The 20,950-nt window shown below is 51.5% G+C and overlaps 9 protein-coding genes and 1 non-coding gene across 10 annotated transcripts; 4 read left to right on the top strand and 6 right to left on the bottom strand.

Annotated features, from left to right (window-relative positions):
- Positions 1-445: 445 nt before the first annotated feature.
- ATEG_07309 (uncharacterized protein) lies at positions 446-2,230 on the bottom strand (the record flags this gene model as incomplete). Its single annotated transcript, XM_001209995.1, has 2 exons — positions 446-1,921; positions 1,973-2,230. 2 exons carry the CDS (start codon positions 2,228-2,230, stop codon positions 446-448), a joined length of 1,734 nt encoding a protein of 577 aa, XP_001209995.1.
- Positions 2,231-4,288: 2,058 nt separating this feature from the next.
- ATEG_07308 (arylsulfotransferase family protein) lies at positions 4,289-6,047 on the top strand (the record flags this gene model as incomplete). The annotated part of the gene is made up of 3 exons (XM_001209994.1): positions 4,289-4,847; positions 4,897-4,962; positions 5,014-6,047. 3 exons carry the CDS (start codon positions 4,289-4,291, stop codon positions 6,045-6,047), a joined length of 1,659 nt encoding a protein of 552 aa, XP_001209994.1.
- A 1,085-nt stretch (positions 6,048-7,132) lies between these two features.
- Positions 7,133-7,220, bottom strand: ATEG_10514. Its single transcript has one exon. It is a non-coding gene; the product is annotated as a tRNA-Ala (tRNA).
- Positions 7,221-7,775: 555 nt separating this feature from the next.
- Positions 7,776-8,480, top strand: ATEG_07307 (GNAT family N-acetyltransferase; the record flags this gene model as incomplete). The annotated part of the gene is made up of 1 exon (XM_001209993.1): positions 7,776-8,480. One exon carries the CDS (start codon positions 7,776-7,778, stop codon positions 8,478-8,480), a length of 705 nt encoding a protein of 234 aa, XP_001209993.1.
- Positions 8,481-10,099: 1,619 nt separating this feature from the next.
- Positions 10,100-10,465, bottom strand: ATEG_07306 (uncharacterized protein; the record flags this gene model as incomplete). Its single annotated transcript, XM_001209992.1, has 1 exon — positions 10,100-10,465. The coding sequence occupies one exon, from the start codon at positions 10,463-10,465 to the stop codon at positions 10,100-10,102; it is 366 nt and encodes a 121-aa protein (XP_001209992.1).
- Positions 10,466-11,262: 797 nt separating this feature from the next.
- On the bottom strand, positions 11,263-12,300 carry ATEG_07305 (UbiA family prenyltransferase; the record flags this gene model as incomplete). Its single annotated transcript, XM_001209991.1, has 2 exons — positions 11,263-12,193; positions 12,248-12,300. 2 exons carry the CDS (start codon positions 12,298-12,300, stop codon positions 11,263-11,265), a joined length of 984 nt encoding a protein of 327 aa, XP_001209991.1.
- Positions 12,301-13,751: 1,451 nt separating this feature from the next.
- On the bottom strand, positions 13,752-15,004 carry ATEG_07304 (Zn(II)2Cys6 transcription factor domain-containing protein; the record flags this gene model as incomplete). The annotated part of the gene is made up of 2 exons (XM_001209990.1): positions 13,752-14,867; positions 14,936-15,004. 2 exons carry the CDS (start codon positions 15,002-15,004, stop codon positions 13,752-13,754), a joined length of 1,185 nt encoding a protein of 394 aa, XP_001209990.1.
- A 1,987-nt stretch (positions 15,005-16,991) lies between these two features.
- Positions 16,992-18,706, bottom strand: ATEG_07303 (acyl--CoA ligase; the record flags this gene model as incomplete). The annotated part of the gene is made up of 2 exons (XM_001209989.1): positions 16,992-17,905; positions 17,959-18,706. 2 exons carry the CDS (start codon positions 18,704-18,706, stop codon positions 16,992-16,994), a joined length of 1,662 nt encoding a protein of 553 aa, XP_001209989.1.
- A 255-nt stretch (positions 18,707-18,961) lies between these two features.
- On the top strand, positions 18,962-19,442 carry ATEG_07302 (uncharacterized protein; the record flags this gene model as incomplete). Its single annotated transcript, XM_001209988.1, has 2 exons — positions 18,962-19,028; positions 19,069-19,442. The coding sequence occupies 2 exons, from the start codon at positions 18,962-18,964 to the stop codon at positions 19,440-19,442; spliced, it is 441 nt and encodes a 146-aa protein (XP_001209988.1).
- A 194-nt stretch (positions 19,443-19,636) lies between these two features.
- ATEG_07301 (SDR family oxidoreductase) lies at positions 19,637-20,827 on the top strand (the record flags this gene model as incomplete). Its single annotated transcript, XM_001209987.1, has 1 exon — positions 19,637-20,827. One exon carries the CDS (start codon positions 19,637-19,639, stop codon positions 20,825-20,827), a length of 1,191 nt encoding a protein of 396 aa, XP_001209987.1.
- Positions 20,828-20,950: the final 123 nt, after the last annotated feature.

Below are 20,950 nucleotides of genomic sequence, written 5' to 3'. Positions count from 1 at the left end.
GAGCGACGTCAACTTCCAGAGAAGGTTCCTGCAGACTTTTTGCAACCTCCAAATAGCCATGACACTGTGTATGCTGAGATCCCCTGAGTGGTGGGATGAGTATAATGCTCGTTCGGGCGTTTTATTATGTTGTCAGACTTCGGGATGGCCTTGGGCTATGTAGACATACGAGCTAAGTTAATGATAAGGCTCAGCGAAATTGTGCCGTGGGCAAGAAAGAAAACTTACAAGCCTCATCCAACGAGCGCTTTGTATGCGGTATAATCTGGAAGCATATTAATACCCGATAATTTGGAAGGGATCTCGGTAGTCAGATTCCGCAGAATCAACAGCTATCATTCTTCACTTAGAGACTAGTTTCTAGGGTTGACCCAAAATTGGGATACAGAAATGAACGCTCAGTACGACTGCAATAATACTATCGTCTACAAGAAATATCTAGTACTCAATGCTGTACACGTGGTGCCCATGTCGCATTTCCATATGCTGATCCTCCGTAAGTCAAATATCCCGGATCAACAGGGCCCATCTGCGCAAGAATGTCACCTCGATCTCCAAATGTAAGGACAGTTTGCATACCCATCACCATATGTTGGAGTATATGGCAATGGTACATCCACACTCCTGCATTTGTCACCCTGATGCGCCAGGCTCGCCACCCGGATGGGGCGAGAGGTTCCGTTTCCTTTCGATACCTGTAAAGGACAGATGTATCGCGTTGGATAGGTTGATATGTCCGTAGTCGCTCCTCATTAGCCGTAGCATTATATAGACCATCTCCTCCCCCAATGTCATAATAGTGCCTACCATGGGCATGGAACGGGTGAGCGTCAACTCCCCCATTGTTGACAGTACCTCGGTTTTGCCATACTATCTCGAGGACTTCTCCCATCTTAGCTGGGAAGGTACGCGTAACATTATCAAACCCATTGCCTCGCGAGATTGCTCGGTGATAGGTCTCAGCAGGGTCGAGCTTTCCGGTGTAGATATCGACCAGGTAGGGAGCCTGTGGCAAGGTTTGCACCCAATCGTATCCGTTTTGCAGCCAAATGACATGATCGCTGACATTCTGGTGAACGTTGATGATGATCCTTCGCGTGACCTCCTCCAGCTTGGGAAATGTCTGGTCTGGGTGGAACGGTTCTAATTCGTAATCAAGCCATCCTTGAACGAGCTTTGCAACAGGAAGCGGCGGTGGTGAAGGGACGGTGGTCACGTCGACGCCAATGCCAGACGAGTAGTCCAAAACGGCAAAGTTTGTCAAGACTTCCGGTCGCGCCAGAGTGGTGAGTTGCATATAGAATTGTCTTCTGTTGGCATTTCTCAAGTCGCCCTCGGACTTAGACTTCAACAGCACGCTATATCTCTGACCGCCAGCGATTTGCAGAAAACAAGTGTTTAACGGCTTTGTGTAATGGCCATCTGCCTCGACAATATGCATGTCATGACTTTCTATGGCAAGCGAGACAAAGGATAGCGCGGTGGCCCCGATAAATCTCAAGAGATACGATTTTCCGGGCTCAACGGAGATTGAAGACAACTCGCACAAGTTGGTGTCGTTTGTGTTCTGGCGAGTCTTCCCATTCACCAGTATGCCTTCGGTTTCTCCACTCCATGTGAAGTTACTCGACCTTAGACCCTCCACAATCTGCTTGTCGGTCCCGCTGAAGAAGTCCGAGAGCATAACCGTACGTTCATCGTCATAATTAAAGAGCGGGCGGTCCCATGGCTCCACAATCAGCGGTCCGACAGCAGTGAGAGCCTGGAATCCAACGTGGGAATGATAAAAATAAGTCCCTGCAGTACCGACTTCTGGCGTGACTTCGTAGTCGAAAAATCTACCTGCAGGAATGGGCCACTGGCTTGCTGCGGGTGCTCCGTCGGAAAAGGGAGCCGTAAACGCTGTCAAGCCATGCCAGTGCTATGACACGGTCAGTATTGTAGAGGTATAGGTCATGGTTATATTGCTTACAATTGTCGTGTTCTCGTCCTTCATGTCATTGTAAACGCGAATCCGACTCACTTGTCCTTCCTTCAGACGCAGCTCTGGGCCAGGAGAGGACCCATTAACCAGGACTGAGTATCTGTTCATGCATGCCTGACGATAAGTCTGTGCTGTCACCCGCAGTATATGGTCTGGCTGGAAAGATTCATCATGAAGGACTGCCCGTCCTATAGATGGCTGCACCAAAGAAAGGAACGATATTAATCTGGTCAACTTGCGGAACATTTTGGAAAGATAGCTTCGACGCGTCCATGGTGGAGAAAACAGTCATAATTGAGTGAGAAAGAGCCCATTTATGACTTTTTGCTTACGAGGGTCACCGAAGGATTAACGCACGTGGCACCAACTGAGCAACAACGATCGAGTATGAGCCACCATGTAGGACATCTGAGACCTGCACGCGTTTCTGAGGGCTTCTCGCTTGCACGTCTCTCAAATTTATTCTAACCGATTAACATCCTGCTGGGGGCCTGACTGCAAGTCTTTCTCTGTTTTTGACAATGATATGCAGCCAGGTACTGTGGTCATGCTTGGTCGCGAGCCAATTAGCCAACACGAGTTCAGCCCCAAAGCCTTAGCTTGATGCATACCCGATTTTTTCTATCTGCAGCTGGATGATCATTCCTGCCTGACAGGCCCTTGCGCAACATTGACCGAATACGAAGACACCGAGCTGCTTAGGTACCGTAGGTACACTCAACCTCAGAGCCAGGCCATGTCCCCGGAAACATCGCATTGCCAATAATCGTTCTACCTAGGTAGTTGCTTTTGTGCCTGACCAAGTACGGTGCAGGGAGTGAGAAATGGGGCATCGGACCATGTGCATGTTAACTGCATCCGGAGGAAAGCAGCTAACTGTTTCAGAAACAATTATATTTGTGATTGTTTGCGTCCCGGCTCCATTCATGCTCTCCTTAATCGGCAACAACTTCCTTCCCTTACGTCGCCATGCTCAAGATCTCCTTCAACACTTGCAAACCGAGGAGGTTCTTCCTGCCTGCAAGGGTATCGCTGAGGGTATTCTCGGCCACCTTCGCGATTTCCTGTTCATCTGTGACTCCTAACCCCGCCAGTGTGCAGGGCAGTTCCAGCAGCGCCACGAACCGGGCCAATGCATCGCCTCGTTTAAGATGGCTAGTATGCGAGCTCGGGGTGCCTCTGCCTTATTTTTAGTGAGCCGCAGCACATGTGGGAGCAGGATACAGCTGGTGATTCCTAGCTTTTCTTCAGTATACTTGGGTAAACGCCATTCGAAGAGAAAATGCCATATTGCCGTGCCGCACGCCTGCAATGCTCCCCCGGTAATCATATTAGTCCTGATCATTGGAATAAACTTGTTCAGCGGTGGCATTACCAGTTGATGACCAATTGCAGGGCTGGCACCAAAAAGCACTCCCCATTCCATGCAGGGCAACAAGGATCGCGCAGAGTCTTGCTGGTGCTGGCCGATTCCCAAAGGAGTTTCGCCTCATCCATGGTCTCGCGGCCAACTGACTATATAGTAGGATGGGGTGAGTCGTAAACGAGTCTGAATGGCAGCGGACTATGGTCTCCTGTTGCACAGACTGCACTGAAAGCATGCATGGTCGCAATGTTTGAGTAGTCTCATTATCCTTTGACAAAAACAGTGGCAATATCTGCTGTGAGTAAGAATAGTCACTTGGAATATCGGTTTAGAATGTTTTGAAGATGCACGATGCTCTAAGCGATGTCTATCGGCCACTCCATAGACTGCCTTGCTTCATCTCCTGGTCGAATCCCACTTCTGCAGTTCTCTCGGCACACATTTCTAGAATTTCCTAGCCTACAGCGGCATCCATTCACGGGAAGTCCCTTTATAACGCACAATTGGCATCGTATTGCTCAGAATGCAGCATCCATGATTGGCAGAGGGATGGTGCAATCTCGCCCGCCGGCCTCGTTATCCAACGCCACGAGTATACCCGCCAGCGGGCACCGCATTAGGGAAGAATCGTCGGCGACAGGCCCTGGATGGACCCAGTTTTCGCCTAGAAGGCGCCAAATGAGCCCGCGACATTCGGGCTTGGCGACGGGACACGCGGGGTGACGGAATCACGCAAGACAGGCCAGTACCGAGTATAAAACGCGGTCGTTCCCAGTATAATTCCTGCGCTATTATCACTCACTGCTTCCAGACAAAAGCATTCTCTATCTTCCATCTGCAAAGGCATATAGTGCAAAGAGATCCCCAAAGGTTAATGTACCCTTCCTAAAACAAGATGGATCGACTCGGGGCTGATCATTGTGCTCCTAGCACGCATCATGCGCTCGTTCTGGCTCACTTCGGCCCTGCTGCCTCTGGTGGCCGCCGACTGGCAGTTTAAGTCGCGAACGGACCTGGCGCCTCCCCGGCTCAACATCACTATCCCCGCAGCCGCCGATGTCGAACAGGGCTATCTCTTCGTCGCTCCCTTTGCGGGGTTTTCCGACAAGGCCGGCGAGATGCACGGTCCTCGTCAGGCTGCCCCGTACATCTTCCGCGACGATGGGGAGTTGGTCTGGTCCGGATATGGGTACTATTCCATCTGGGCCACCAACTTCCAGGCGGCCCGCTGGAAGGGTAAGGACATCCTGTTCTGCTTTGAGGGTGACCACAACGCCGGCTATGGCCACGGCCACGGCCATACCACCATCATGGACCAGCATTATGAGACCATTCGGGAGCTCCGGGCTGGGAACCACAAGCTGACTGACAAGCACGAGTTCCATATCATCAATGAGGAGACTACAGTCATTCAGATCTACCAGCCCGTCCCAATGGATCTGACCCCCTGGGGTGTCAGCCCTGAGCAGCAATGGATCGTCGATGCTATGTTCCAAGGTACGCTGCGCACCAATAGCATTTACGGAATCCACGCTGACCTGTGCAGAACTTGACATCGAAACTGGTGAGCTCCTCTTCGAGTGGTCCAGTCTGGACCATGTGCTTCCTGACGGTATGTACCCCAACGCTTCCACCCAGACGTGCGCGAATCTAACAGTAGCAGAGGCGGTCCTCCCCATCAACCCAGGCCAGGCTGGTTCAGGCTTCAACTCGTCGGACGCTTGGGATTACTTTCACATTAATTCGGTTGATAAGGACGCTGAAGGGAACTACTTGATCTCCGCGCGTGATGCGTGCGCTGTCCACAAGATCAACGGATCAACTGGCGAGATCATCTGGCGTCTAGGTGGGTTAAAGTCAGACTTTGAACTTGGGTCCAACGTCAAATTCTGCTTCCAGCACCATGCTCGGTTCGTCTCCAAGGACGGCAGCAAGGAGGTCATCTCGCTGTACGACAACTCTGCCCACGGCACAGAGGACGGACGCGGTCACGAAGTCCACACCAATGCCATCTCCCAGGGGAAGATCATTGAAGTGGACACTGCAACCTGGAAGGCATCCATCGTTCAAGCCTTCCAGCCCCCGGATGACCTCCTGTCCAAGTCCCAGGGAAGCACACAGCTGCTTCCCAACGGCAACGTGATGGTGAACTGGGGCTCGGAGGGCGCGCTCACGGAGTTCCGTCCGGACGGCACCCCGATCTTCCACACCTACATGGACTCGGGTCTCCTCGGTGAGGGTGTCGAAAATTACCGCGGCTTCCGTTACAACTGGACGGGCCTGCCGAACGAGACTCCGGCCATTGTGTCTCTCGAAAATGATGAGGGTACCACCGTCTATGTCTCCTGGAACGGAGACACCGAGACCAAGGTGTGGCGTTTCTTCAACGTCGTTGACGAGTACGGTTCGCGCGAGTTCTTGGGCGAGACGGAGCGCACTGGCTTCGAGACTGCTTTTCCGATCAAAGGCCCCAGGGTGCAATCCGTTGCCGCCGAAGCTATCGGTGCTACTGGTCGTGTCTTGACTTCAACTGCCGTTGCGAAGACTCGGGCAGAGGTTCTTCCCCCTCACTCTGCCTCACATTCCGGCTTGTCGTCTCTCTTGCGGGACGAGTTGGCGTCGCAGTTCAAGCTCGACGATGACAGCCGCTGGGCAGAGTACATGATCCTGAAGATCGACCGTTTCTCGAGGGAGTAATGACGTCTCCTAGGTCGTAGGCTGTTCGGCCGACTTGGCTTTGCCCTTGTTAGTCTAGCTGAGTGTTGGTAGTCGATAAATCAGAATGGATTGTTTTCTATCTGGTGTACACTATATCCCGTAAACCCGAAATATCTATCACTTCCCCAACCCAACCAGGGAGTGTAGCTGAAATCATATGCATTCGCGTACCCGCGGTTCAAACAAGCAGCTGAGAGGCTTACTCAGGAAGATGGCAGGATCGAACCTTAGTATTTGTGCACGGGTTGCGGATCCTGTTGGATGTTCCCCGGGTTGTAGTAGGGGCTGTCTGTCTCTTTGCTCTGGAGATGGTACGCACCTCGGACCATTTTCTCGTTGACTCGCTCGAGCGTGTCGTGTGGTATCACGTTTTCCACCGCGACGAGGCCGTCACGAGAGAGGCTGCGGATGGAATTTTCTAGATTCTGGGTACTGAGTTGGCGTTCCCTGCTCTCTGCTTGGATGGGGATACCACTGTGGGGTATGAAGACAACCCCCGATGTTGGATAGAGAAACGGCTAGCCAGGCAGGAAGGTCGAAGTCTCCTTGCTATGGGAGGGGTTCGTAACATGTTGACGATTCAATATCAGTAGCTTGGGTGTGGTTGAATGCAAGGATTCCCTTCTAGAAGAAATATAGTTCACCTTATAAACATGCCAATTCGAACTGGTTATGTTCGGGGGTGCTCCAATCTCCAGTTCCCTGGCATTGCGGGTATTTGGAGCCCGGAGAAATTTGGGTTCCTGTATGGAGTACAACCACTAGAGCATCACAATCCCAGCTGCCAGCATGGATATCAGATAGGAAGATGTATGCATATACTTGGTGGTTACTCCGTGTTGGGTGGTGGGGGGGGGTTGGAGGGGTGACCTGTTGAACTAAGAGATGCAGCAAACAGCCATAAGGACCTAAATCTGCCCGAAGAAGACAGCTTGGATACTAGCTAGTTTCTTCATATTTCATTTGGAAAAAGGATTAATTAGATAGCAAAAAGAGAAAGACGAGAGGGAGAAGGGGAGGGAACAAATGTGTGTTGGCTAAAAGTGTACGGGAGCAAAAAGACATGGAGCTGTGGGGAGTCGAACCCCAGACCTCTCGCAGGTCTCATTTAGGTATGCGAAGCGAGCGCTCTACCAACTGAGCTACAACCCCTTTTGGTGTTATGTAATGCTCATATTTTGTGTACTAATACATAGGTTCTTTTTTAGTTGGAGACAATATAGAATCACTCAGTGTGTTGAATTCATTTACACATAAATCAGCTTAGATCAACGACCAAGATGCAGTACGAGTATGAGCCTTATCATGGAATAATTCCCTGTTAATCTCTCCATCTATGCCGCTTCTTGGCATATGGTGTTAATTAACACAGGATACTCAAGCGTTATATATATTATCCATTGGCCAGTGCTCCAAAATAGGTTCTTTTGAATCATACTCTGATTAACCACCACACATAGACTTCGCCAGTCCTTTTGGCTGACACCTCTTGGTTTTTCTCTTCCCCGAAGAAAAAAGGCAAATGAGACCGTAAGCTCGGGATAAACCCTCAACCCCTCAACCAAAACACGAGCTCTGAGTCACCTAATGAGACAAGTATCCTACCCACTGGAGCTGGAATCAAAGGCTACATTCTAGATACACAGCTGATTTCTTACTCATGCCATGTCACAAACCAAATAATCTATTACGCACAATTTCACCACAATGCTTAGAGACGGAGTCGTCGTATCAATATCCAAATCCTACCCCTCACCAACAGACCAAGCCTCAATCATCGAGCGATATAAGACCCTCCGACTGACAGGGCTCAAACAAGACCCCCAATCCTTCTCATCAACATACGACCAGGAGCTCCAGTTTCCACTCGAGAAATGGCTGGCTCGGATGGCCAACCCCGAGGCCCGGACCCTCGTTGCCTTGAAAGCTGGTGTGAACGAGACACCATCAACACCCCAAGACGACATTGCCGCTCTTTTATCAAGAGACTGGGTTGGTACTCTAACGACCATGGGGCCAAAGAGTCTCCAGGCAGATGATTTCCGGAGCACCGCACCATGGACCCTGTTCACCAACCCGCATAGTCATGCGCCAAGCCGAGGCGGGAGCAAAACAGGATGTGTCTACATGCTTGCGGGCATGTTTGTTGTTCAAGAGGAAAGAAGAAATGGACATGGCCGCCGTCTGGTCGAGAAGGCTGTTCAAAACGCCTATAACGAGGCGGAACAAGCACACGCCGACCGGCTGTTCGTGGTTGCCCTCGTCAACCCAGAAAACCAGTCGGCCTGCGCCCTGTACGCGGCATGTGGCTTTGAGATCTGGGATGGCGAGGTAGCTATGGAAGGCGGAGGTGCGATCGAGACGTGCGTGGCGATGGTATTGGAGAAAGGATTGACCAAGGGAGTTTCATGAACAACAAGACTGGGCTGTATGAAAGATAAGTCATGCTGTTAGAGCATAACTTCGGCATTAGCACCCAGATTGCCCTGTGTATGCTTTTATTACCAAATCCTAAACAACCCTGTGCTCACTTTTCATCTATACCACAACAGTCTTAACAGTGTTTCTGTTTGCACCTTCCATCAACCCACGAGTACTATTTACATAGCTGGGAGGGAACCTGCCACTCAGCACACAAGCCTCTCGTGATAAAGAAGATTCTGTGCCGCGCGAGATCAGCTGAACTCCGTATTTAGCATTCCTATATCGAGTCATTACCCCATGCATGCTCTAAGATTGACCAAGGTGGAGGTATGTCGCGACCTGGATGATGCCAGCACTTCCTCTAAAGAGTATGTGCTGGCCAAAACTCCGAGCGCGATAGATAGACAGGGATCGGTTGAATGACACTTCAAAGCCCGTTGCTTTCCAACTGCAGGGGACCAATTTCAAATATTTGATGTCTATTCCGGAGCACCCGTGTAAACCCCGGCAGCCACTAAATTGGAACGATCCGACATGGACGCAGCGCAACGCAATTGGATGGGTCTCTGAACGAATGCATCTAGTGGCCTAGTGCCTTTCAATCATCGACTACTCAGAGTGGCTTCCCCTGCCCCATATAAAAATTCCTATTGCATCTGGTGTTTCTTGGCACGCATACATCGGCCGATGTTTGTCCGCGCAGAAGTCCGCCGCAGGCGAACAAGGATTATGTTCTAGAATCAACGGAATCAAAAACAGCGTGGCAGCCTTGCAGATGCACCAACGCTTAGGGCATGGCACTACTGCAGCTATTAGCATAGCCGAAGGAAACCCACGCAGCCCTGGACTAGCATAAAATCATAAGAGAGGTCACTCTCCCGGGCAGGAGTAGCCCCCTGTATCCATCCTGTCTCTCGAACAAGCGAAATGCATGTGGAAAAGCTGATCCTTACGTTAGGGGTGTTTGACCTGGTGGAGGAGCAGCCATAAGGACTTTCTCCCGTGGGTCATGAACTTTTGCGCGCGACAGAGTCTAGTACACCACGTACAGAGCCAGCCAGACTATACGACTTTCGCCCACATTCCAAGTTCCTCGCAGCCAAATATTCACGGAAATGGTTATTTCCGTGTCGGTGGTGTTCTCGGCCACTTGGGAAAACAGAGTCAAAGCCCTGGATGTAAGCACTGCAAACATGCCACGTTCTGTTTCTGTTCGTGACTCATGCAGTGACGAACAGAGCCTCTGTTTTACCTCCACCATGGTAATCTCGACCACGTCCTGTGAGAATAGCAATTGAAGGATCTCCCTGCGCGCCTGCACCAGGTTATTGACCCGATCACGCCGTTCGAGTACGGTGGGAAAACGTTACCCTGGACTTCTAAATTAATACCGGGAAGTTGGCGCCGCGCAACGTTACTCTAGAGCAGCTCCTCAATATTAGAGGGGGTACATTGTGTTATGATTATTGACAAGAGGACTGCAACTAGAATCTTATGGATCTTATAATTGTGCATGCAGTGTAGAGAAGGGGCTAAAGTATATATGACTGATAGAAGCAATGCATTCGGTCTGGCGTGCAGTCAATCCCTTATCGCATGTCGCAGTATCACCGCCAGGTACTTTTCAGAGCTCTCCACCTGTCCCTCAGGCTACGCTGACTGGAGCTTTCCGTACTAGACGGTTTCTCTGCATCATCGATCGGAAGGCCATCTATAGAGGTTGTGGGCTTATCGGCATTATGAGCTGGGGAATCTAGGCCCGCAGCTGCATCGACCTTGGTATCTTGGGTACTCGGGCAGACCAATGTTGCCTCTGATGTTGTATCATTTGCCGCTTTTTCCTGAGCCATGAGGGCCTCCCGTCGTCGGCGTTCAAGTCCGCGCCGTGCAGCGCCTTCAATACCTCCTTCACCTAACATAGCTGTGCCAGCAGGACCGGGGGCGAGGGCACTCCAATCGAGATTGAGGCCCATCTTGGTGGGTGGAGATGGGAATGCAGACCAAAATGTAGGTATAAACTGGAAGGATAGCAAGATATTTAGTTCGAAATCCAAAAACCAAGTGTGGGATGGGGTCTATAAATACGTGCAACAGGTGGTTGATCGGCGGAAGGTAAGATGGAGACAGATGACATCACATGCAACCAAACATATTCGCAAAAAGCCCAACAACACTGATCATCGTCGTGCGCAGTGTACTCCGTATTTTAGGAATGAGCCTGATTCCAGTTGTTGGTCTGAAGTAGTCCGATGCCCCATGTGGACATCATGAACCCCTCTCTCTCCATCCCTTCCCAACGCTGGGCTTTCCTCCGCCCCGTCAATCTTTGCATAGGGAACGATAATCCAACCGGGATATAAAACACAAGCACCGCCATATACCGTTTGAATTTCCCGACAACTATCTCGAGTATGGGATAGAGTTATGGAGATGGAGATAAGCGCGTGAATTGAATGAGAAGCATTGCATTCATTATATAGATGTTGCGTGGGCCAGTATTGTTTTAGAAACTTCGGGTTCGTTCTAATGTCCATTCTGGGAGATCGTCGTTCAACGAGGTTTCTTGTATTGTCAATAGAGTTATGGAGAATTGGTATGAATTGACAAATAACTCTACAGTGACTATAAAACAGCAGCCCCAACTCCATGTACAGATCTAAGGTATCATGCACTTGAATCAGAAAAAGACAATCATCAATCAGATAACATCATCGCGTCAAAGTAACCCAGCGTCAAAAATCATCCAACATGACACATACCACACTCCACATCAGGACGAACCCACAATCCGCAAATACAGCGAGAACAGACAAGACGCAATGATATAGTAAACCTTGTACGTATGCTCATCATACTCCTTTGAACGCGGCACCCAGACTCTGAGCGCAATCACGATGCAGGTGTACAAGAGCAGGCACGCAGACACAAAGAGCTTGACATAGGTGGCCCCAGAATACTGCCCAAGATCCACCCATCTCAAGCAAATAAATGCCGCGTACAGCATGAACGTCGCGGTGTACCTTCTCAACTTGAGGCGTGCGTCTGCGGAGAGGATGACTGGAAGCGTTCGACGACCGGCCTTGCGGTCACCGTCCACGTCATGGAACTCTTGGAGTTGGCAAGTGAGAAAGACCCAAACTGCGAATAAAGCGTCAAAGCCATGCCAGATGCTCGCATTGGAGACGTGGTTGCAGATAATCAGATCGATCCAGCGATACATCATGTATGTTCCTACGCCAGCGAAGGCATTCCGGAAGAAAGGGTGGTTGATCCTCGGCCATACATAGCAGAAGAGGGTCCAAAGCTCCCAGAGGAAGAGCAGATGGGATGCTTCTCGACCGGTAACTGCAGATATCACTGGAAATGACAATAGCCAGGAGAGTATGAGGCGTATTCTGGCCCCACGCATGGTAAGGAGACCAGCGGGAATGGGGCGATGAGGTTTGTTCAGAGCATCTTCTTCCACCGAGGTAACTTGGTTGAGGATGTCGAAGACGTATGCGAAGATGAAAGAGTCAAACAGCGATTCGGTAATGATGGCCAGGGTGGTAAGGATAGGTTGCGGGTTGGCTATCAGACGAGCAAACACACCAACCATCCAGACGGCAAGCGATGCACCGGCATTTGACTTTAACATGCGACTGGTGATGAGGAGTTCATGACACAGCCAGAGGTAGCAGGCAGAGATAAAGCGTTCGACTCTACAAAGATAATGCTGTTAGAACGTATGATCCAAATTGAGGGTTGTGCCTTACCTTGAGTCTTTCTTGTCCGGGACATTGAGCGGATCGCCATGTAGCAGGGCCATGATGGCTTGGTTATCTATTTCGTGAAGGATAGATACGCAGATACACGATGAGGAGAGAGAAGAAGACATTAAAGGAAACAGGTACATGTGAGGCTTTTTTATTGCTCAATATTGCCACTGCAGGTATGTCTTGGATATGCCGTATGTTCGCTCAATAACATGACGATTGTGATGGAAACATCCGTCTCGAGGAATATGTGAAGATGGTGGCTACGACAGCCTGTGCTTCAGGGCGATCTCTACAACTTGATGCTCTGTACTGCATATTAGAGGGATTTGCCGCGTATGGTGAATAGTGTGCCTACAGGCCATTAGAAACATACGTACCATAGTTAGTGCTTTATTCTCGCATATGCACCCTGCAAAAAGACATATGGCCGAACCGGAGGTTTTTCAATCACATATGTAAGGTCAAGTAGGTACCAACGGTCCTTTTCAATATCTCCCAATGGACTGGTGGCCCTACAGTATAGGTGGAGTTGTAGAGGTGTGGAGATACTGGAACAACGACTTCGTGGCAACGCACTACGCCTAATGAGGCAGCTAAGTACGTCAGACAGGAAGTCTGACGGGTTCTTAGAGTGCACCGGGCTTTGGCTAGTGGAACTATGCCGCGGGATCTGCCGGAATACAGGCATATAAAACCCCTGCTATATGGAGTGTACTTTCTCTGGAAGAGATCGAGGCCCTGGTCTGACAGGGCAATCGGCTTCTCATACCCAACTAGGAACAGTGTCCGAAACCCTGAATAACGTGGATATGGCACATGGTAGCATTTTTCGATCTTGAACACTTGGTCATGTTCCTGTTGTGTTAGGTAGGGTCTACTCCGGACATTTAGTATATTGATGATATTGATGGGAGCTTGTTAAGCTTGGCCATCACACTCCGAGGGGTTATGGGGGCCATTTAGATGTAGTCCTTCCGACATCGAAGCCTGATTCAAGATATGCAACGATGTTTCGAACGCCGAAATCATGCAAGGCAACCCCTTTGGGCGGGCTGCAGCTGAATGGGTCCAAAGGATCCCCCGGCCGGGTCCCAAGGACCAAAGTGCTGTCACCGGTGACCGCCCCTTGGGAGCTTCCGAAGTTCCCCCGGGAGGGGATGCTGACAGCCCGGAGGGTTGGTTGACACCGATCAAAGATAAGAAAAGGAATTCAAAAATTGGGTGGTATCCTAAAGTTACTGTCATCGGAGGAGCTAGAATTGTAGAGAAAATCTCTCGCTTAAATTTCCCTTCTTATTCTACACAGCCGAGGTCGTTGAATCGTCTGATGTGATGATTTCCATTGTCAAACGGTGTGTCTGGGACCTGTTTAAGCGTGACCCGGGGCTCGGGATTCGGACTCCACAAGCTTCCTTCGTATTCGTACGGATTACCAATCCCGATAGAAATGGCTGCATTCTAGAGAGCCAGTCTCAGATCCGGATGGTACAGGAATGAGTTTCTATGAGGACTCGAATATTTTCGACATTGCCCAACGCACATGGGGCTTCCAGCTATCGTCCAGGGACTGCCAGATGTCACGCATGACCGCAGCACCCCATCCATCTAGACACCAGTGGCCCCGCTCGAGGTGAAGAAAGACACAGTAATGCGCGAGGATCACCAGTGCTAGTGGTTCGTGGGTCTGCAGATCTTTCAATACTTCCTTGGACAGGCGAATCGCCCACCCGACCGCCAGGGTGAGTGTGGGGTGCCCGGAGAAAACAGTATATGATAGCACTCGAAGCTCACCAATTGCCTTCTGATACGCCTCTCTAGTGTCCGTTAAACTGTCAGACTGGCAGTGTAGGTTCAGGGCGTCAAGAGTGTCCAGTGCATGGGCCACGTCATCCGGCACAGCGACATCAGGGTGCTTGAAGTTGAAGATCGGAGCAAGATTGCTCTCTTGTATCCACTCGCTGGCAACTTTGCTGATATGGATCACTCCTCGAGCGAGAAGGAGCACCCTGAGTAACTCTTCCAGAGACGTCGTATGGATTTCGAGGCCCTGATCTTGCGGTGAAGCGGTGACCGAGTATCCAAAAGCAAACGCTACAACGATGGATGAAAATACAAACATGGCTTTCGCGTTTGCGGGAGTAATCTGGAGGACTTGCTCGCGGAAAGAGGACAACCCAGGGTCTTGGTGGGCTACCGATAAACTCAGATAAGCGGCTCGATTGTCTGGCCTGAGCCGTGCGAGGTGAAGGGCCGACAATGACAGGATCCCGTGCATGAGAAACGGCCACGCAACGGCCTCTTCCATCACATACTGCGACCAGACTGGGTCGGTTTCCTCATTGCGAGAGAGAGACTTGTATGCCACATGGCACCAGTGTGCCACGAGCTCCAATTGGGTCATGTTAAGCTCCGTGGTGAGCCCGGTGGCGTGATGCGCTGATCCCAGCTTTTCAAATGCCGAGAAGGGATTTTCCTCACTTAAAGAAGACGGACTTGGATGCGATTTCTTGTTGTTTTTGGGACGTTCCTTTCCCCATTCCAAGAAAGAAGGAGCTGGGTAGCTGCAGCATTCTTCGCGTTTTTGACAATTGGAGCATTCTGGTCGCACCTCGTCACACTGATGATTCAGTCGGGGGTCTTGTATGGACGATCTCCAGGCCGAGACCATGTATCTAGGAAACATACCTTGACGCGTCGGCGTTTACACTCATGACAGCCCCCGCGCGACTTGCGATGGGTCCGCCGTCGAGACATTGTCGGATATTCATGCGTGGGACGGTTGAAAGGAAATATCGTGGACTTGAAGACGATTCAAAAGTACATTTTGAGGGGCAGGAGAATGGTGGCTGACTCAGGGAAGCCTGTATTGCGCCACGTTTAACTGTTGCAAGCTTAAATCGGCGGGTCTCGCGGGGCTTAAAACTTACTAAAGTGGATGCCTGTTTTGGTGCAACCTGTTCATCCGCCAATCTACTCTCAGATATATCCCCAACAACAGGACCTATTTCAGAGTCTTAACGCTCGATCCCATGATGAGACTCCGGGTTCCGGTCAGTCTGGGCGGGGCCGAGACACCCAGCTTCTCCCCCTGACAACAGAGGCTGCTGCTCGGCAGACGAATCTGCCGGGGACCAGCAAGAACACGGATGTGGAATTTATGTCTCTCCTCAACGAGTAGGTCAGAGCATCAGCCTTGGTTAAGCCGATGACTCCATGCTTAGCCGCTGTATATGAGACAACCCGGACATTTAGTGATGTGACGATGACCCCGTACATGGACGCAACATTAACAATGACACCGCGGTTGAATCGGGGAGAGTTGCCAGACTTAGTAGTGGATACATGGGGGTATAAGCGGAGTTGATACGCTCCCAGTTTCTCCTGCTTCTGCATCGCTTGCAGCTGCGTCCGACTGCCCACCATACACCGTTAAGATTGCTGTCGATCATCTTGTTCCAGTTTGGATATCGTGCTCGGCTGATTGGATAGCGGATCCGCTGATTCCGGGGTTGTTGACCGCGTAGTCGATACGGGCGAATGCATCTAGGTACCTTTTGAGTAATTAAATAGTTGGTAGAGACATGGTACGTCACGTTGATATTCAGTGGTATGGCCTGCGGCCCTTGGAATTGCGAGTTCAGAGCTTTGGCCGCCGACTCGGCAGCGGAGACGTTCGTGTTTGCGATAGCAAGCTGGCGCACCCCATGTCATACGAATGAAAGGGTAGCTGCCTTTCCGATGCCTGGAGTATGTTCAGTTTGCCTGGAACCGGTGTTTCAACGGTCAAGAGCATGAGGCCATACCGGATACGGCACCGGTGATGAAGCCTACTCCTCGTAGTAAAATCTGCATTGTGATAGAGCATACGCTAAGTAAAACGGATCTCTAGTAGAAGAGTGAAGATATACACCAACGGACCGAATGAAAAATGCCCAACTTAAGACCGTCAAGGCGAGAGGAGCCCTGACCTCTGGTTACCAATAGCCGCCACTGGCGAAGAGAACGACAAGTGCCATAGTCAAAGCGGAAAGAGTCCGAGGAGTGTCCACCCCGTCCACGTCACCCAGGCATGAAAGCTTGCTTGAAGGTGTCTGATATCATGTGCCATTGACTGTACTAGCTAGTGCATGTCGCTGTGTCTGGAATGCAGTCGTCGTCTTTGCAGTGTCGCAGCCGGTGCCACCACATTAAGCATTGACTACGGCGAGTATCTGCCAGACGGGGTAGCCAAAACATTGCAAGAGCTATGCAGGGGAAACAGAAGAGTACGAGTGATGAATTGGTCCCATAGTGCCGCATTTAACAATAAGAACGCTGCAAGATATCCACATAAGTACTATTTAACTACCTGATATACGAAACCCATGATATCTAGTCCACCCTCCACTCACCATCATTAGGTACTTGCAGAGATCGACACCATCGCAAAGCCTTTAAAGTAGCGCTGTGCCTCGCCGCCATACGCGAAAGAAATGCGACCAGTTCGGGTTCTGATCGAAGGTGAAGGTATAATATGCGATGGAATATAGCAGGCGATTCCCAGACACGTGTTCTCATACCCTCTTCCGCAATAAGTCCGGGTTCCTATCGAACAGCGTCAACTCCACGAGCTGGCTCCAGCATGCGCTCCATTTGGCATGTACATCCAAAGCAACGAGGAAGCTGCAAGGTAGCTATAGAGAAGAGATATACACTGAAAGCGCAACGCAATGGAATTGTATAATCTAGTTTACCGATCTAACTACAGACGAGCCCTTGAAGCTTCGACTTCCTGCTTAGCCCACTGCTTCAGAACGCCTCTTTGGATCTTTCCGCTCGCGAGGCGTGGGATGTCGTCGACCAGCTTAACACCGCCGACAAGCTGCTTATGCTTTGCAACACGCTCCTTCATGTAGGCTTGTATATTGTCCACGGTCAATTGGCGGCCCTCCTTCAACCGGACGTAAGCCCGGGGTCTCTCTTCGCCCTCTGCAACTTGAACACCTATCACACCGGCGTCTTCAACCGCATCGTGCTCTAACAATACGGCCTCCAGCTCAGCAGGTGCTACCTGAAGTGCGTTGACCTTGATGAGCTCCTTCTTCCGATCAACAATCCAGAACCAATTGTCCTTGGCAACGGCGACATCGCCGGTTTTTAGCCATCCATCCCAGTCCAGGCTCTCCGCAGTGGCCTTCTCATTGCGCCAGTATCGCAGACAGACATTCGGTCCGCGGACATACATCTCGCCAGGATGCCCTGGCTCGACAATAAGACCATCGTCGCCGATAAGTCTGCACTCACAGTTTGGGATAAGCATGCCCACACTACCTGTTTCGTCCATCATTCCACCAGGAACGAGAATAGCACCACACGTCACCTCAGTCATACCCCACCCCTGCACCACGCGAACCTTGAAGCGCTCCTGGATGTTGTTTTGCAGCTCTCTGGAAAGCGGCGCCGCGCCGCAAAGAATATTCCGTACGCTGCTGAGGTCGTATGTTGACGTTTCGGGGCGTTTATCGAGCATGATGAGAATCGGAGGAGCAACCTGGAGGTGGGCGATGCGATATTGCTGGATGGTGCGGAGGAAGTCTTCAAAGACGAACTTGCGCATAATGTAGATCGGGAAGCCGAGCTTGGGCGCCATGAGACATGCGTAGAGCTGGCCTTGACCTGTAATTAGAGGAGAACCATTAAGCCTGGGCTAGGCTCTGTAGATCACATACCATAAGCATGATACAGAGGCAGGAAACCCACCCAGCGCTCTTCCGGACGAGGCGCATCCACGGCTGCGTAGGACGTTGCCTGGTCTCGTATAAAAATCGTCTGCTCGACGTTGGCGATCAGATTGCGGTGCGAGATGCACACTCCCTTTGGTAGGCCCGTGGTTCCAGAGGAATAATTGATCGTCGCAACAGCGCTTTGCGCCGTGTCCGCCATCTCGTCCCATTTCCACGACGCGCCCTCCTCCTCGGTGCCGATCATAGTGCGCCAATCGTGCACACCGTGTAGTGGGCCAATTGGCGCCTCGTCGGTGAACAGGAAAATGCGGTCCTTGCTGAGCCCAGCGCGTCGAGAAGCCTCGATTGCATTGTCGATCAAGCTGGGATGAGCGAGCAGCAACTTCGCATCGGTGTTTCTGATCTGATACTCCAGCTCCGATGGTGTATACGCTGGGTTTGCGCCGCTAAAGATGCGCCCCGCGCCTACGATGCCCTGGTAGGCGATTGGAACGAAGAGATGGTTCGGTGTGAGGATGAGGACGACCTCGCCTTTCTGGATGCGCAGTCTGTCCAGACCGAAACCGAGTCGGCGCACCCACGATAGCATCTGTCGCGGGGACAGACAATGTGCGGGATTTTCAGCATCGATCCAGATGGGCTTGTCGGAGAGGGGCTCATTGGAGGGGTAGATATACGAGAGGATGTTCGTCGAAGGTATATTCAACGGGGGGAAGACGGACTTGTATGACATGCTGGCGGTGGAAGAAAATTAGAGATAGACACTTCACCCTCGCTACTCTATAATTTTCTTCAAGTTACTTTTCTCCTGACATGTTTTTGTAGCTCGCTGTCATTTTCGATCTACCCCTGAAGCTCCTGCGGGGGACTCGGATAATGATATGCTCTACCTCGGTCGAGGCCGGCCTGCAACTTGACTGGAGCTCGGCCATACAAGAGAGCTTCATCAAATTTATCTTTTTAGTTCTTTCACTTGATAGATGAAGTCATGTCTGATCTCGCAGATTTCCCCAATTCTTTCAATTTGAACGGAAAGGCCGCACTGGTGACGGGAGGTATAGTATTCCCCCTCCCGTGAAGATTGCACGAATGCAGCTAACTCGTGCCGATGCTACCAGAATTCGGGGGGCCTCGGTCTACACGCTGCTACCGCTTTTTTGAGAGCGGGAGCTAAGATCGTGTTTATCACTGCGCGCAAGCAAACTGGGGTCGATGAGGCCGTCAACGAGCTGAACAAACTGCCCGGCATCAGTGTAAGGGCCATTGGCATCGCCGCCAACGTCGCCAACACGGAGGCCATCCAGCGTCTGGTCGATCAGGTGAAGCAGTACGAATCCAAGCTGGATATCCTGGTTGCCAATGCGGGCGCCACATGGGGAGGACCGTTTGAGCCGACACCGGATTGGGCGTCGCAGAAGGTGCTCGACTTGAATGTTCGCGGCTTGTTCAATCTTGCTATGGATGAGTAGCCTGGACCCCCTGAGCTATCGCCGTAACAAGCTAATACACCATCGATCCAACTGCCAGGTGGCCTGTAGGGCCGCGTCGCCTCGGGTAACCATTCCCGCGTCGAGTGAGGGGCACCAATATAGACGGACAGACTATCACCAGCTATTTATTTACTTCCTCCACACACCGCTACTCCACACTCAGTCAACCCACAATGACGAAGAGCAGTGCCTCCAACAACCACGCCCTGGTATTCGGTGCCTCCGGCATCACAGGGTGGGCGATCGTGAACGCCATCCTGAACGGATACCCCTCACCCGATGCATTCAGCAAAGTCACCGCATTGACGAACCGCCCACTCTCAGCCGAACAGGCGCTATGGCCCTCATCGAGCAAGTTGCAGCTGGTGTCCGGGATAGACCTACAGAGCGACCCTGAAACACTCCAGCGCGAGCTGCGGACGCACGTGAAAGACATCGAGACCGTGTCGACGGTGTATTTCTTCGCATATATCATGGACATGGCGCCCGCGAACGAGATTGAGATCAACGTGCGCATCCTGGGCATCGCCATGACCGCTATCGAAAAGCTGAGCCCAAATCTGCGGTTCGTCGCGCTGCCGACGGGCACGAAACGGTACGGCGTGCATCTGGTCGACGAGTTCCCGTGGAAGAACGACCTCCCCTTGCGGGAGACGCTGCCGCGAATCCCCGAGCCGCACGCCTCGCAAGTGTTCTACTACAATCAGATTGACTTGTTGAAGAGCATGTCGGAGGGCAAACCATGGACCTACTGCACGGTCATGCCGGATGTGATCGTCGGGTTCGTGCCCAACAACAATGTCTACTGTCTCGCGCAGTGGCTGGCGATCTACCTCAGTCTCTACCGCGAGATCAACGGCGAGGGCGCGGAGGTGGTCTTCCCGGGGACAATGGAAAGTTGGACGATCAAGAGCAACGATAGCAGCCAGGATATTATCGCGCGGTTTACGATCTATGCCAGTTTGCATCCCGAGGTCAGCGGCGGCCAGGATTTCAACGCGGCGGATCATTCGCAGCCGTCCAGCTGGTCTGCGAAATGGGCGATTATCTGCGACTACTTCGGGTTGAAAGGCGTGGCGCCGGTAAAGGGCCCTGGGCCAGACCCTGCGCGGTACATCACGGAGAACCAGGCGAAATGGGGGGAGATGGAGTCGAAGTATGGACTGCGCGAAGGTCACGTTGGAAAGAATGAGCGCAGCTTCCAGTTCTTTCCGTACTTCATCATGACGATGCTCAGCTTCGACCGGCAATTGGACATGACGAAGATGCACGCCGCCTGGGGCGATGCAAAGGAGGAGTTGACTACCCTGCAGGCGTGGTATACGGCGTTTGATCGATTCCGCGAAGCCCAAATCATTCCCTAGGCTCCACCTACTGCAGTATCTAGGGAGCGTGTAAATGGCATGAACCAATTCAGCAATTGTCTAGTACAGTAGTAACTACAGATTAACCTGGATGGTACCAAAATCGAGATACTTCCATGTACC

This window comes from Aspergillus terreus, genomic scaffold, assembly GCF_000149615.1.
Source record: "Aspergillus terreus NIH2624 scaffold_10 genomic scaffold, whole genome shotgun sequence".
Lineage (NCBI taxonomy): Eukaryota > Fungi > Ascomycota > Eurotiomycetes > Eurotiales > Aspergillaceae > Aspergillus > Aspergillus terreus.
Note: the sequence above shows the minus strand (reverse complement) of the source record. Positions and strands in the feature narration are given on the sequence as shown.